The following is a 16,749-nucleotide window of genomic DNA, read 5'->3' as shown; positions in this document are numbered from 1 at the left end:
GATTCAACTTTTCGTTGTTAATTTGAGAACTTTACACTTTACCAGAGACACTAAAACAGAGACACTAGTGTCTCTGACTTTACTTGCAAAAGACTGTTTTGCCTAATAGGCCTAGAGTGGCCAAGACGAATCCAGCCAAATTTCATGATACGCTCTCTACAAGTATGATGAAATGTAATATGCGAATTTCCATGCTATACTAGATCTAATAGGTCAACTGTTTCATAACAATGTATTTTATCGTTATCTTATATTGAATTTTTATTGCTCTGAGATTTTTTTCTCGATAAGAGCACCCAAACCGATGCGTGCATTCTGGTGAAAATTACTAGATCTGGATCAAGATCTAGTAAACTACTGGCATATCTGTGCTTAGAAACGAAAGTAGAAGTTCAAGGAAGAATTCAAGAAGGCAAGAAGAGAAGATGGCAGACAGTGATAGTGTTGGAAACGTATCTCGCTCAACCCAGCAACTATTTGTGGCGAGTGGCTTGTTCCCTTCTGCCACATCTGTAGGAAATAAAGTGACAGATTCTGATGATGATCTTCAAGGTAATTGATCCTGTAGTGTACAACTACAGTAACGACAGGAGTTATTTTTTTCTTATTTTTTAGGCAGGCGCTTGGCCTATTTGCAAAAACGCCGCGTTCTGAATAGCTCCCATGCTATTTGAAACGCCGCATTCTGAATAGCGCCCATACTAGATCTAGATCTAGATCTAGATCTATTTGAAACGCCAGTACTAGAATCTAGATCTAGATCTAGAGTAATCGTACCGGTTCGGGCAGCACGTTTGTTTTTTTAGCTGTCGGGCACTGGAGTAAAAAAAAATCGTTTAAAATTAAAACTTTGTTTTTAGATCTAGATCTAGATCTAGATCTAGATCTAGATCTAGATCTAGATATCTAGATCTAGATCTAGATTTAGATCTAGATCTAGAATCTAGATAGAGTCTATATAGATCTAGATCTAGATTTAGCCCCAAAATAAGAGTGGCACACAAACCTAAAGCAACCTCCCTTTTTTTCGTTGAAACACCAGTTACTACGGCGATATTTTGCTAAAAGTAGTCCTTAAGACAGCTTTTTCTTCATCAACTGAGCAAAACAGCTTGAAGCTCTTTCCCCAGAAGAGTTAACATTGGTTGCTTCACCCCATAACATTGGTTGTGGATGAAGGAGCCTGTGGCCTAGATTTTATGTTTCGGTAAACTCTGAAGGCTGGAGAGTTATTTGCTTATATGAGGCCCTGTCAAGGATGAAAGAGAATTTGCAGTTCAGTCTCGCCGTTTTTGCCCATGCTCATAAAATGATGGTTTGCCTTCATACGCAGACGGCCATTACAACTCCCAACAAAGAAAGGTAGATTAAGCGTTATATTTAACACACGGCGACCCGGTGTTCTATTCAGCACTGGTGCTACTTGCACGCAGTGTTTTATTTAGCACTGGCGCTAAGCAACGCGGTGTTGGAAATAGGCATTTCCTATTTTTTATTATTCTTACAAGCTGCTCAAGTGGTAGAGAAAGTCAGGAGTAGGTCTAGGCAATGCCATTGGCCGATATTTATAGTAAGAGCCATCTTGTTTGACGTCATTGAGGGATTCCCACTTTGTTGTCAGTCATGGTAGCATCAGGACCGCACGACAGCAGCTGGCAGCCTGCCGACTCGGATTAGATCTAGATCTAGGCCTATTTTCTTTGCAACTTGATGAACTTTTCGGTTCGGTTGTCTGTGATCGTGCAGCACCCTTCTTCCGCCCAGATTGATTCTGATGCTGTGCTCTTCGTAAATTGAGAAAAAGAAGCATCGCAAAATCATCACTATTTTTATAATCATGATCAAGTGACGCGGTGGCGGGCATCTCCCTTGCGAGGTCAAACAAGATGGCTGTTACTACAAATATCGGCCAATGACGTACTCCTGACATTCTCTTATTATCCGCTTTTGTTATGGTTGGTTAATGAATAGGCTAGATCTCTTTTATATATAAATAATAATAAAAAATAGGCTTAGAAAATAATTTACTTAATAAGTACAGTAGTCTCCGCCTAAGCCTAAGATCCCACCGCCTACGATCCCAGTTCGCTTAAGATCCCAATTGTTTTAAGAAAACAATTTTTACTTTACAAAGGTCCCGCTCTGGTTCACTATGAAAGTCTAGATCTACTTCCGGCTAAGAAGATCCTGCATTTCAGATAATAATAATTTACGGTACAAAAACACGGACGGGAACAGCCGATCAATGAAGAGTGAAAAGTTGAGATCATTGAACTGCCTGTTACGTTAAAGATCAGCCTTTCTTGTGAAGTGAATGTGATCTAATAAATTATAAGCACTGTAAAACTCTATGAAACGGTACAATCATCTTTGCCTCCAGACGGAATCACACCTAACCGACGTGTTTGTTCCCCCCAATATTGCACTCGCATCTGAGCCCTCCACCTAAATTTTCATCTCACGCTGGGTGGGTAGGGCCTACACATTCACTCCAGGCGGGTCACATCAAACAGTGAACTCTTCCCTGACCATCACAACAGTAAATTAATTGTCTCTATTTCCTGGATTTGCGAGACCCGACTAAATTTTAATTGGTGTGGTCACAACGTAATGGTGCGCAACTACAAAGGTGGGTGAACTCGGTCAGAGATGGAAAGCTATAAATTTTGGACAGATAAGGGGAGGGGAGGGGCAACTGGATATGTGTTGGATAAGTGTGGAACTTGAGTCACGATAGGATAATAAATAAATGGCATGCCTCATGCCGCTGTGATTGGTCATCAAGGTTGACCACTCTTTGCTCGCCATATATGAACCTACCCAGGGTCACGTCAGTTCAGTTTAGAGTGGAGGGGCACTATTTTACCGGTTGTGGGCCTTAACATGGATCTACCCCGCGGGGAGGTGCCACTGTTTGAAGTGTCTTTAGGTCATTCCCAAAGGGGAGACATTTATCGTTCTAATGCACAGTAGAATTGTAAATGGGCTGATCCAACAATGTCATGCTCATAACTGTGCCCGAACTACAACAGGGAACTGATGCTTTTTCTTTCCTAATCTTTACTATCGTCATTTCCTCTACTTCTTTTGTATGTTTGTCTCACTCTTGTGACCCGCTATTTCCGGGGTGCCTTGATAGTCGAAGTAGACTTTGTGCTGTTGAAGCTAGAGAGGTGAGCAGAGTAAGTCTTGATTCCCTGTATAAGGACTTCTCTGTTGACATCCATCCCTTGGCGCTCATATGACCTTATGCAGATACGAGCGCAGTGAAACCTCTACTAAAACAAAAAACATAACATGGATCACTGCAGATTCTTCCCTTAGTCTGTCGTCTAATATCACGCAATTTCCTTGCTCTCGAGCACCGGGATCTTAGTCGGAGACTACTGTCTACCAGTGAGTAGGGGCCTACTACTACACTACGTGTACACTTCTGAGTCTGCTGTAGCCTCTAGATTATTTATATTATTTAAAAATTTAATTATTATTCAAAAATATAATTTAATAAGAAGAATTTCATTTATATACCGTATATTGACTTGACTCTCTACAGTATGCTCTATGCACTTTAAATTATTAATATCCCAGTAGACCTTAGAAAAAAGTAGAACTAGAACACTTGGACTCGGAGCCATTCTCGGGAAGCACACGAGTCGCTACCGATCAGAATTACAAAGTTTAGTTCCATGTGACATTTTTGGCTGTTTTGAGTTACAAAGACCTTACTTAAAGTCAAACTCCAAATTTTCTATCTGCTCTATCAAAATCTTATGATTATATTCAGACTCATATTTTAAGATATTCAAAGAATTTTTTTTTTTTTGCATTCGAAATTTAAGCCTCCCATGATGTAACTCTCAAAATCTTTGACAGCAAATTTCTCAATACTAGGTCCAGAGCACATAGAATAGAACTTCGTAATTTTTAGGTAGCATAGTGACCGTGTACAGTGCAAGCTACGGATTTCGTGCACTCAAACACTAACAAAGTCAAACTGACAAGATCTTTCACGGTCTATTGCCGGGTACCCATTTCTGCCTTTGTGAAGTGAGGAAAATGTTTGTGGAAATTGCCTTTCACTACAACCTCGGGCCCCTGACAGGATTCGAACCCACGGGTCTTAGAGATCCTCCACAACTACTGGGCCACTAACACCACAATAATTGTTTCATTATGTATGATTTTCGTAGTGGGAAATGGTTGGTTTATAGTTTATGATGTATATATATTACTTTTTTTCTTCTTTTTTTTCTGTACCCTCTCAAATGTATACTTTCAATTTCAAGCTTTATATGGTTTGTTTTTGTTTTTTCTAAGGTTAATGTGTTCTTTTTATACTTTGACATTTTATAGAAAATGGTGGTCAGGGTTTGGAAAGTCTACAACTTGATCTGGCCCCTTCAACACTGCAAGCAATTTTAGCTGCGCAGAAACAGCCAGTTTCAAGTGTTAAAAAAGAGAGTCCAATTCAAGTGATAGAAGAAAGTGATGAAAGGTAAGGCAAACTTCTACTGAAAGGCAAGTTTTTATGTTAGAGCAAATGTGCCCTTAACTTAAAGTCTGACGTCTTAACTTTAGTTCAGAACATTGCTACTGGCAATGACGTGACCATTGCTTAATAAGCCTTTGGCAATTTGGCATGTTTTTTTGTTTTTTTGTGTTGGATTTTTGCTCCACATAGACACTAAGGAATGGGGGGGGGGGATGGTCATATGGGACTAAGAATTAAGAATGTTTTTTTTTTTTGTTATGAAGAAGATTAAGAAGAGGAAACTTGTGAGTGTCAGGTTCTTTCGATACTGAGCAAGCCAGCGGACATTAAATGTTGTAAGATTGCTGTGATCACTCTCTGTCAGTCTGAAAGAATATTTACTCTTGGCTAGTCATAAATCGGCATCAATCTCTGGATCCATCACCCCAGCTCATCTCACCCTTTGTAATTTTTCTTCCTTCCTATCTAACCTTATTTCTTTCTGTTATTTCGTTCACCCGAACTGTCGCTTTGTAAAGCTTCTGCTCTACATTATTTGTGAAGTTGTAAAAGGCTGGGAGTATCCAGTGCCAGTGTAGAGTCACAAAAAGTGTCAATCATACCTTTGAGGTAGATTTGGAACCAATTTGTCACCCCCCCCCCCCTTCCTCCTGCACAATGATAACCTGTCTCTTTAATGATTAATACAAAATCAAGGTTTAGTTTCAGGTTTAGGCTGTTCTGATTCTTAAATCTAATTGCAAACTTTAATAGAATTAGGTCTCTATGAATATTGACTCTTATGTTGCAAACATTTTCACAAGAGAACTCTAAGTGCTGCATTGCTAATACTACTTTGACATTTTGTAGCCATGTTGTCTTCATGCTAATCTTCAGATTTCCTTTTTGTCTTTGTCACCTTTTTTCTTGCAGTGATGAGTCTCTGGACCTTGTGTCTACTGAGGTGTCAAGGAAGAGAAGGAAGTCCTCCTCAGCAGGTATAATTAAGTAAAAATATGGTGTTTGATGAATAAAATGAAAATAAAGACCTTGGTGATTCAGCCTAAGCTGGGCATCAGTGTGTCTTGTCCTTCAAGATTTTGTTCTTTGCTTTCTATCTTGTTATGACTGATTTATGAATTTGACAATGGAATTAAAACTTTTGCTTTATAATTTTGCTTTTATCAATTCTTTCTCTAGCTTTTCAAAGGCTATGTTTGTTGATAAAAACAAAAGAACAAGTTATAAAGCGAGATCGTTAAAGAAACATTATTTTAATTAATAAAGAACAGAACAAAGCTAAAGCATCAAATGAACAACTTTTCTGAAACTGAATGAGCAAGTGTGATAATAGATTCTCTTGAAAATCACTATATTTTTTAAAATCAATGATGTATAAATGTGAGAAACTGACAATACCAACAGTGATGTTTTTGCAACTTTTACACTCACATGTGTATATGTATTTATATTATAGATGTATGTATATGTATAAATATATATATTGTGAGAACAAATCTTTGAAATTTTCTTTAACAGATGAAAAAAATTCACCCCTTGAAAAGAGAAAGAAGGAAAAAGGAAAGGAGCGTTACAAAGAAAAGAAGGCCAAGAAAAGCAAAAAGCATAAGCACAAACATAAGCATCGGAAACACAGATCCCGAAGTCCATCTCCTCAGAGGTAGGGGCTGTTTTCTATATATATGTATTGTCTTCTGTATACTGGGGACAGAACTTAATTTCACAGATGTTTTTTTTTTTCAAATGTATGTCCTAATGTGATTTCCCACTCTGTATTTAAGTTTTGATACATATATCCTTTTTGACTAATGGAGCAGCATATTTTGAAATTCAGTGATAGCTGAAAATATATTATTTTTTGCTTGACTAAGAGAAGTTCTTATGGGAGCTTATAGTTTTCTGTCTTACTAGTGCTTGTGGGTCATGTGACACATCTCTTTTTCTTTTTCTTTTTTTTGCTTGCAGTTTCAAACGAATATTTGAAATAACGAATAATATAGCACAAATTGCTCAGGAGGTCGGACAAAGGGACACAGTAGCTACAGGAGGTCAGGTTTCAAAGGATTGAAAAGAAAAATTGTTCTTTCTTAGTTTGCAATTCTTTTATCTATTTATATTCCATTGTAGATTAATTTTTGCGGGTTATATGGTGGTTCAATTATATGACTGTATTTAGGCCTATCTTAAATAGATATAAAGTATTGAATAATGAACTGTTCTATCTATCACTAGTGCTGTTCAGAGAATAGTTTCATTTGTATTGTTTTTCTTTTTCATTTCAGCGCCTTTTCTGACTTGCCATTAATTCCAAAGGAAGCAGTTTTTATGAACGATGTTCCAGATTTAAAACCTGGACAGGCATTTGTCTTAGATAAAAAGGCCAACAAAAACTTATGGCATTATCAGTCAGTGTCCAAATTGCACATTCCCAAATATAGGACTTATAGTTTTAATTGTCTTGGAAAACCAGATATTTCTGCCAAAGATCCAAAGTCTGGTAAAGATGGAGATTCTAAACGAAAAAGTTCAAGGTACTTCGGGAAACTTGCTCTGAGACAGTCTCGTAAGAGAGGAAGCCACATTTCTTCTCAAATGAACAAAAATGAAACTGCTACTGTGAGAGAGTACATATCTTTGCCAAAAGAGTCTGCCGAAGAGTCCAGCACATCCACGGCATTAGGGAGCTACAGCTGCTTGGACGAAGCTACTGCATTGTATGCACAAGGAAAAGGAACTGATTATAGCAAGCCACAAGAGTTAGAAAGTGAGGATTTAGTCATGGATGAAATTTTTCATAAAGTGGCACAGTTCAACCAGAAGGTTAGAGAAGATCCACAGAACATCCAGTTGTGGTTAGACTTTGTCAGGTTTCAGGACACAGTTGTGCAAGAAGACAAAAGTTTTCGCACTGAGGATGTCCGCCTGAAAGAGGTGTACCAGCCTACGAGAGCAGTGATTGAGAAGAAGCTGTCAATTCTTGAGAAAGCTCTTGAGGCAAACCCTTCTTCACTTGAGCTCCGACTGGCACAACTGGAACAGTTTCAGGACATCTGGGATGCAGAAAAGGTTGTTCAGTACGCACAATGCTTGAAACACTTTCTAATACTCCTCTCACACATATACACATATTCTTTTATAAAACTTTGAGTTTTACATTTTGCCAATGGGGTGCGATTCTTTTGATAGTATGAAGTGAATTGTAATAATTCTCCAAGTGTAGTATCAGGCTCTTGAATTCCTTTCAAAAGGGCACTATTGCTATTGCATTTATGTTTTTGAAAGACTTTAAATGTATGAGTAATGTCCAACTTGAGGAACTGTACATCAGTCTCAATCATGCTGCTATTATTTCTCTCTGTCTAATACCTTGCGAGCCAATGAATGTCATTAACAATTCATACAAAGTGGCGAACATGAGGTATGTCTTATCTTTTCTCAGGGAGTAAAAGGCAATGTACTTCGATAAAAATACACCCTTCCAACCCTTCTCATCTCCCTTATAGAGAACTGAATTTGTGTGGTTAAACCCTTTGTAATGCACCATGCACAATTTGAAAACCGAGAGATGAAGGGTGGCGCTCGCTTGTGCTGTCAGTGGCCTATGATTAGATTTGGATTGGAAATATGACAAGTTGTGTCTAAAAGCAAAATTTCTTTGTACCGAAAAAGTATGGCCGAATTTGAATCTGTGGTTAGGCTTCTGAAGCATGTCTAATAGCAACAGTATGGTGAATACAAAACATAATGAATAATGCTCTTCATTGTGGTCCTTGCACTTTTCAAAGCTTGACGACAGCGTCATGCCTCCTTTGCCACATAATAGAAAGTAATGAGCAGTGCTCAACATATTATACAGATCATGAAGGGGTTATGGCTCTAATAGTAATAGATATATCATGTTACTGCAGTTCTTAAAAGACTGTGAGCTTTGGTATAAATTTCACCGAATTATATCTCATTTTTCTTTCTCTTAGTTGGAGAAAGCATGGGAAGATTTGCTGTTTATTCACCCCGCCAATGTGGACCTTTGGCGTCAGTATTTGTGCCGGCAGCAGTCTCGACTGTCCAGGTTCTCCTTCGGCCACATGGTCAAGTGTTACCACAAATGTTTCAAGAAACTCGTGCTGATTCTCGATGGCCAAGTGACTGCTAGAAACAAGCCAGCAGATCTAGAAGAGAAAATAATTGGTAAAATCTCTTAGTTAAATATAGTCTGTGCAAAAAAAATGATGAATTTTAAAGTAAATAAATAAATGAATAAACGAATAAATGAGTAAATAAATTTTTTAATGAATAAATAAATGTCCATTATAATTCATGATTATAGTTTCAGTTTGCATTTAATAAGTAATTTCTCCTTGTTTTTATGAAGTACTGCTGATGTTGATAAAATCACTCTGACGTAATTATTTAAGCCTCTCAAATTTGTAAGAATGCCAGTCTTGATGTGATATTGATGCTGATTATTTATCTTATGTTTGTATTCCATTGCAACCCAGATTTCCTGGCCGATTCATAGAAGAAGTGTTTGTGTATGGTTTATTCCCTCCTGGTTAAATCTTCTTGTGGCTTTGCTTGTGACCTTTAAATGCAATTTTTTGGGGAGAATTTTCCACAAACAGAATACTTGTGGTGACTTGTGGCATTCTTGATTATTTCAAGTTGCTTGCTATTATTTCCTTTACTTTTCTCTCTTTACCATACAGGCTGCCTATGATAGCAATTCATTATTATTATTATTATTATAATATCATCATCATTATTATTATTATAATTATCATCGTTATGATTATTCTCTCTATGTCCATTCAGATCTGTTCTCACAATACTGCAGTTTCCTCCACCAAGCTGGCTACACTGAGCGGGCAGTGTGTAGTTTCCAGGCCCTGATTGAGTTCAACTTGTTCTGTCCTTTATCTCACAATCTGAGCTCCACGCAGCAGCGGACACAGGGCTTTGAGGAGTTCTGGGAAAGTGGGACACCAAAGTTTGGAGAACCGCATGCAAAAGGATGGGCTAAATGGACCGATGACGACAGTGATAATGCTGTGGCTGGTGCTGAACTTCCATGTGAGTCATGAAAAAGACAAAGTTGTGTCACACAATTTGCCAAATGAACCATCTCCCTGTGTAGAAATTCCCTGTAGGGCAAGTAAATCTCAACTGTTATGAGATTTTTCCCTTTGTCTTGTCTTAGCTGTTGGATGTGAACATGTATTTAGTCATGCACGTTTCGCAGTAATGAATGCATGATATGACTGAGGCATGCATTTTTCTGAACGTACAGTTAAACAGTCACTATTTCACTGTTGTTTGGCATATATAGGAAGTTTATTTTTGGGAAAGAGATGTACATGTATGATAATTGCACTTTCTGTTCAAAAATTAAAAGAATATAAGATTAGATCTAGTAGGCTTTGAGAATGTTGGGGGGGGGGGGGGGGGGGTTCCTAACAGCAGGCAGCCATATTGTCAAATGATGTGTTCACAATGGTTAGTGGAGGAGATTATTAGCCTTTTATGTCTTTTTTCCCAGCTGTCAGCACAGATGAGCTTGAGGATGCTGTTGTTCAGGAAAGTTTCTCCCGAGCAATGAAATGGTTGAAAATGGAAAAGATCCGTCAGAATGCTCACTGGTTACCATGGCGACCAGATGAGTCAAAGGGTGATACAGAGGAGGATTGTGAGGATCCTGACCGACTTGTCTTGTACGACGACATCAGCCCAGTTTTGTTCAGAATAACCAAGTCTCAGTCGTGTTTTAGGATTGTCTGCTTGTTCTTGAATTTTCTAGGCTTGACGAGCCAGCGGATAGATAAAAGACTAGATGAGTGTTGTGAGGATTGTGACAGCCAGCAGTTTACACAGTACTCATTGACCTCTCTGCAGCAGACTCCGTATGTTTCCCTATTCTTCTCAAATAGCGTAATGGATTCCAAATGGAAGCCTAAGGAATACTTGTTGTCTTTCTTACAGGAAATTTTGCAGCAAGCTGAGTGTTATTTTGTTGGCTCTAACCGAACTCTGTTCACGTTGTTGAGACTTGACCTTGAGGTTGTGAAATGTGGAGCTACAAAGGTGTCCGAGCTTCAGAAGTCTGACAGGAAAGAACTGAAAAAGTTTGGTAAGAATCTGTTGAAGGAAATGCAGAACCGAAATAATCTTGTGGTGTGGGAGGCCTACATCCGAGTTCTGTGGGCGAGCTCTGACAAGATGAGTGAGACAGTCTCCATGATCGATGTTGCTTTGGGAATGTTTCTCGGATCAACAACTATGTCTGACCCAGAGAAAGAGCTTGGGTTGTGTCACCTGTGCAAAACCTACTCTCAGATATTGCTCAATTTTGAACCTTTGGAACACATAGGGGTCAGAGGTCGACATAGTGAACCCAGTGCAGAGGATAAAAAACAAGTAATGGCTTGTCTTGGGGCTCTTATGGAGAGCAAATCATTCAAGTCTGTTTCAGCCTATGATGTCAGTCCAGCGTTTATTCTGCGAATCAGAAAACGCTTTGAGAAGAAGATAGAAGAGTTGAGAGACAGTTTCATAGCCCAGCCATGTCCAACAAGCGCTGATGTTTCTGCTGCTTTTGTAGACTGCTTTGCTCTCTTCGAATTCTGTGCGTCTGATTTGAAAACTGCCAACCTTGTGTATTCTTCTGTCAGAGAAAATATAAAATCTCATCAGAAAAAGGACATGCTCCATCAACCCTTTTCTTTCCTCATAAGGGACCTTTACCTGTCACAGATTTCCATGCTGACTAACATCATGAATATATCAAGCACCCCGCTGACCGTAATGAAGAACTTGGTTGACTCTGCTCTCCAGGAATTTCCAGATTGTCCATTATTGCTAGTTACCCTCATCAACCTTGAGTCACGATCTCACATTTTTGGCAGACTGAGGAAATTCTTTGACAGGACTTTGAAAAATTCATCTTCTGCCCTGACGTCACTTTGTGCTGTTGCTTCAGAGATGTTGAGACATAAAACAGTCACAGAGTCCATGGGAGAAATGAACGTCCTCCAGACAGGTATGAAGTTTTCCTGCAAAAGTAAAAGCAACTCTGCATAATGTGTCTTTTCATTTTATGATTTAAAGAAATTAATAGGCTTTTCATTCATAGATGTGAACGAGATACAGAAAACATCAATCTAATTTCAGATCGAGTTCTCAGATTTCTTTTCCTTTTTGCCTTTTTTTTTTGCTTGACAAAGATAGGTCATAATCATGAGAAGAATTTTTTGCTCAGTGCAAAATTATTTGTTTAGAACTTATTTTTAAAATGACATCTTTGCATGTTAACGTAAGTTAATAGACATAATTTGGATCAGTTTGGTGATTGTCTGCTTCCATTCTACCTGCTTGGAATAAAATCAATAAAATATCTTTTCCACATAGGAGTTAAAATGTCACCCTTACTTGTAAGGTGAGGAGTATTACTATTACATCTCAGATACTGATGCAAGAAATCCCTATTTGTAGAGATTCTTGCTCATTTTGAAAGGGCCTTTACTTTTCCAGTGTCAATAATTGTGGCACAACATGAAATGTACTCTTCTGCAACAGTAGTTATATTATTATGTACAGTCCATGCAGGCTTTAAGCACGGTCATCGGGAGAAAGCTTTAGCGTGCTTAATGCCGAAGCGTGCTTGAGTGCGAAGTAGACATAATCCCGAGATTTTCATTTAGAAAATTTCTGTGCTATTTCACTTTGTAAGTAGGCCTATAGTGGTCCCGCAAAAGTGTGCATTGTTTTTTTTGCCCTCCCTGGTAGTTTTTGTTTGCTTGTTTGTTTTTGTTTTTTGGTCGAATGGGAAATGAATACTTAATTTACACGGCCAGTCGCGATACAGCACACTAGACCTATACACTGCCTGTGCTTCCCACTACCTGCTGTGCCACTTTCATACCACCGCCTTCATCCCACCAGCCACCTCGCACGTGATACACAATCAGGATTAATGAATAGCGAGGGTTAAAGGGGAAATCGCAGCCAGCCTTCCTTTATCGTCTCCACGACTCTGTTTGTATTTTTTGTCTGTGTGTAGCTTTGCCCTAGGCTAGATCCTATGTCCATGCTTGCGGCAGTGTGCATCTCTCTGCCTTCCCCTCCGCCTGTGTGAGTTTCTCTTAACACACTCCACTGCTGCGGTGTAGACTGTGTTCGAACTTCGATGTGTCATCATGAAAGTATTGACTGTCTTGAGTGGGTGGTTGGCGGGTGCTCTGGTGTGGTTTGATTCTTCTTTCCTATCTAACATCTATCGTCCTTTTCTCCCCTTCTTCTTTGTTATGTTTGTTACTCTCTTGTAACACCTCTAATCTTCCTGCGCTCATATGACCTTATGCAGTTTACGAGCGCCGTAAAACCTCTACTAAGTCTAAAACTAAACTGACTGTCTTGTAAATGAAGTGTGCCTGATGCCGAAGTTACCATGCTTATGGCGTGTAATTTATATAGCAAAAATTCGGTAGGAACCGTTTAGCGTGCTTGAGTCCGAAACATGCTTTATGCCGGCGTGCTTAAAGCCAGCACGGACTGTACTGGAAGATATTGTGTTCAATGCTTTCAAAGTTGTGAATGGCTTGTAAAAGGAAAGCCTGTTAATATGCAAAGCGCTTTGTCCAATGTAACTTTTCCCTTTTCATCAGGAATTTCAGATGGTGGCACTGTGCACAGACTGAGATCTATCTTTGAGCAAGTTCTTCAGAAGCCATCAAGCAGACATTGTCCTCTCTTGTGGAAACTTTATCTGACATTTGAGGTAGGAGACAAAGATTCCGCTGTCGAGTAATGTCAATGTGTGTCACGTGGAGTTGAAAATATTCACCTGAATAGTTTTCCAGAGTTTTGTGTAATGTAATTGTTAAGCGCTTTGCAGTGTCTCGCAGACGACAAAAGTATGATTCCTGTTGTTTTATAAAGTATCTCCTTCTGTCTGCTGGGATGTCAACTCAGTCAAATCAACCTGCCACCAAAAAAGTAAAAACTTGGTTGATGGTGAGGTAAAGCATTTGGAATCATGACAATCAGTCAGTCACTTGCTTAAAAACATTCTTGTGGATAACAAAATAACATCAGATCACACTACTATTTTTGAAAGAGGCAACATCGTACTACAGTGGCTGTTGCGTTCAACGAGGTTGCCGGGACCGACTTGTTGTCCTCGTTGGATCCAACCTCTCGTTGAACGTGACTAAGGCTAAAGAAAAGAAAGGAGACAAGTTATTATATTACACGAAGTACCAGTACCAGTAATTCAAACAGTTCAAACCCCAGATGACGAAAATCTCAAACAGCATCAGTGTGCACGTGTTTGAGCTGTGTTCTGACCGTCATTTCAGCATTTTAAAGATATTTTTTTCTGGAACACTTCTCGTGTGGAAACATACCCTCTCGCATCTAGGCCTAGATCTACTCTGCATAAAATAAAGGCGGGAGCTTGGATTTTCTGATCAGGGGAAGAAAAGAAAACTGAAAAAAAAAATGAAGGTCTCGATCTAGACCTACCGACCCAAGAGTTCATTCAGTTTCACACAGCTCGCATTGCATTCCCACCCACCCACCCCCTCCCATCCCTACCGTAGTCTAACCTCGCCCACCCTCTTGGCTTTGGGGCCAATATATTAGGAGGCACACTAGATCTAGCAATGCAATGTGTTAGGAATCGAGGATGTGCCTTGTGCTTCACATGAGATGGAGAGAAAGGAGAAACATTCTTCGCTTTTGGGCCCCTAATTCCTTTTATTTGGTTATCGCGACCTCGTTGAAAGGGACTTGGGTCTGTTTGCAACCTCGTTGGAGCTGACGTACATTTACAAAGAGATATAGAGGAAAAAATCGGGGATAGAGGATGGCCTCGTTGGAGCCGACTTCTCGTTGAATGTGACCTTGTTGAATGCGACATCCACTGTATTTGTTTTCCTCTGATCACTTGTATGGGACCAAAGAAGCAATACCCCCCGGGGCGGTGCTACTGACTGAAGTGTCTTTAGGCCATTCCCAAAGGGGTGACATTAACCATGTTCTTATGCACAGTAGAATTGTAAATGTAAATGTTATGGGCCCATTCATCTATGTCACGCTCATAACTGTGCCTGAACTGCAACAGGGAACTGCTGATTTTTCTTTCCTTATCCTTACTATCGTCATTTTTCCTCTACTTCTTTTGCATGTTTGTCACACTCTTGTGACCTGCTATTTCGGGGGTGCCTTGATAGTCGAAGCAGACTTTGTGCTGTTGAAGCTAGAGAGGTGAGCAGAGTAAGCCTGACTCCCTGTAAGGACTTCTCTGTTGACATCCACCCCGTGGCGCTCATATGACCTTATGCAGTTGTGAGCGCTGTAAAACCACTGCTAAAACCACACAAAATAAAGAAGCAAGAAAGGAAAAAACACTGTCAAAGAAGATTTTTTCCTTTTTTCACATGTATGTTGAAGAAATTTTGCTGATAATGCAAGTCCTTCTCATAATGTACGAACTGCATTTTGCTGTGTGCAATCTGATGTAGTTAGTCTCAAAATCATGATATATAAATCTGTTTCAGGCAAAACATGGCAGGTCAAACAAGGCAAAAGGAATTCTGTACAGGGCTTTACAGAGCTGCCCATGGTCGAAGGTGAACGCTTTGTTTTTTGTTTTGTTTTTTTATGGGTTTTTTTTTTTAATTTAGAAAAGTTGAAATGTTATCTTTCAGATTTAAGTATACTGTTTCCTTATTAAAACTTACTATTAGTTAAATTGATTAATTATCCAAATCCAGATCAAATTTCTTAGTTCTGTGTGCATTTTAATCACTGGCGTTAAGGTGTAAGGACTGTTCAATATATATTTCATAATGGTGCATTATATCACATCTTTCGTTGAAATTTAGACTCCATCTCTTGTTCCCACAATATTGTATTTTTTCCTACCGGGGATGTGTCCTCCTGCTCACTCAGCACTTTCAAAATGCTCTGAAGAAGCTTGCCCCCCTTCTCAGTAAATGGCCGTTTCAATTCAGTTTATGTGTCTTGTTTCGTAACTCTTATGTCCTTTGAACTTTTCTATGTAAATAGTTCTGTGTGAGACTATTTGATACCAAGTATATTTTAGGAAATATAATATGTAAACATAGATTCTGTCACTGATCATGACATCTTAAATTCTGTATTATGTTGTATTTGGGTACCATCCTTATTTTACTTTGTCAGACTATCCATGATAATTATCTTGTTCGTGATGATAGTCCATTCCTTTTGTCCATTTCAGATTATGTTTCCAAATGTTCAATCAGTTTTGCTATTCATTTGTGCTTGAGTTCATAAACAAACCTCCTTCATGTTTTCTATTTTGAGCCTTAGTGTATTTGTGTTCTAGGGTGTCTCACGATTCAGTATGATGAGTGTGCATATTATGAATGTCGACTTCATTTTTATATCTCAGGCTCTGTACATGGATGGCATTGCTGTCTTTGAGGATGTAGAACTTCAGGAAATGACAGATCTCATGACGGAGAAAGAGATTCGGGTCCGCATTCCACTGGAAGAAGTGGATCTGCTTCTCACAGCTGAAAAAGAGGAAAAAGTTGAAGAAGCAGAGGAGTTGACAAGAGAGGCAGTTGAGGATATAAAAGAGGAGGCAGTTGATGAGAGAAAGACAGGAGAAGAGATGGTAGAAATGAAAGAGGAGTTGACAGATGAATTGACAGAAGAGATGAAGGAAGAAACCCCTGAAGGGACAAAAATGAAGGTGATTGACAGGCTGATACGAGAGGCAAGAGAAGAGGTGGGACGAGAGGTGAAAGAGGAGCCAGCATAAAAGTTTGCGGGAAGATTTAGAATAAGAGACATAGATGATAACAGGACACCCAGAGGAAAAGACAATAGAAAAGATTCCAGACCAATTTGTGTAGAAACAAACAGGGTACGGTAATAGCTAAACTGATAACTGGGAGAAAAATGACTACGAACCACTAAAGAAGATGAGTTGAATATACCAGGGTTGAACAGAATGTTAACTTTTTGTGGTGTTGGGCACTTATGACTCATTGACTGATGTGTGATTTAAGTACCGTTTGTCAGTGTGCATGCTCCATTTGACTGATGACCTGTAGATTGAATTAGACTATGATGTCTTTACACCCTTCTAAAAAAAAGCCTTTCTTCGTTTTGTTTATAATAATTTTAAAGCCTGGTTTGGATTAGCAATGTTTTTTTTCTTGAAACTTTTAAGGGGATCCACTGGTCAGATCAGCAAATATTTTGAAAAA

At 39.1% G+C, this 16,749-nt stretch overlaps 1 protein-coding gene across 1 annotated transcript; it reads left to right on the top strand.

Moving 5' to 3' along the window:
- The first annotated feature begins 318 nt into the window (after window positions 1-318).
- On the top strand, window positions 319-16,424 carry LOC101850594 (nuclear exosome regulator NRDE2). Its single transcript, XM_005106971.3, has 11 exons — window positions 319-552; window positions 4,354-4,495; window positions 5,405-5,469; window positions 6,011-6,152; window positions 6,775-7,558; window positions 8,467-8,680; window positions 9,305-9,562; window positions 10,029-11,525; window positions 13,150-13,262; window positions 15,046-15,117; window positions 15,924-16,424. The coding sequence occupies exons 1-11, from the start codon at window positions 426-428 to the stop codon at window positions 16,296-16,298; spliced, it is 3,789 nt and encodes a 1,262-aa protein (XP_005107028.1). The 5' UTR covers window positions 319-425; the 3' UTR covers window positions 16,299-16,424.
- The last annotated feature ends 325 nt before the right edge of the window (window positions 16,425-16,749 follow it).

The sequence above is a fragment of the Aplysia californica genome, unplaced genomic scaffold, assembly GCF_000002075.1.
Source record: "Aplysia californica isolate F4 #8 unplaced genomic scaffold, AplCal3.0 scaffold00567, whole genome shotgun sequence".
Classification (NCBI taxonomy): domain Eukaryota; kingdom Metazoa; phylum Mollusca; class Gastropoda; order Aplysiida; family Aplysiidae; genus Aplysia; species Aplysia californica.
The sequence above is the reverse complement of the archived record's forward strand: the minus strand, read 5'-3'. Positions and strand labels throughout refer to the sequence as shown.

What these genes read in the sequence shown, in the direction of transcription:
- LOC101850594 (XM_005106971.3), top strand. Translation starts at nt 426, where the DNA reads ATGGCAGACAGTGATAGTGTTGGAAACGTATCTCGCTCAACCCAGCAA. An exon ending in TTCTGATGATGATCTTCAAG is followed by an intron (nt 553 to 4,353) that starts GTAATTGATCCT and finishes GACATTTTATAG; the next exon opens with AAAATGGTGGTCAGGGTTTG. An exon ending in CGAAGTCCATCTCCTCAGAG is followed by an intron (nt 6,153 to 6,774) that starts GTAGGGGCTGTT and finishes TTTTCATTTCAG; the next exon opens with CGCCTTTTCTGACTTGCCAT.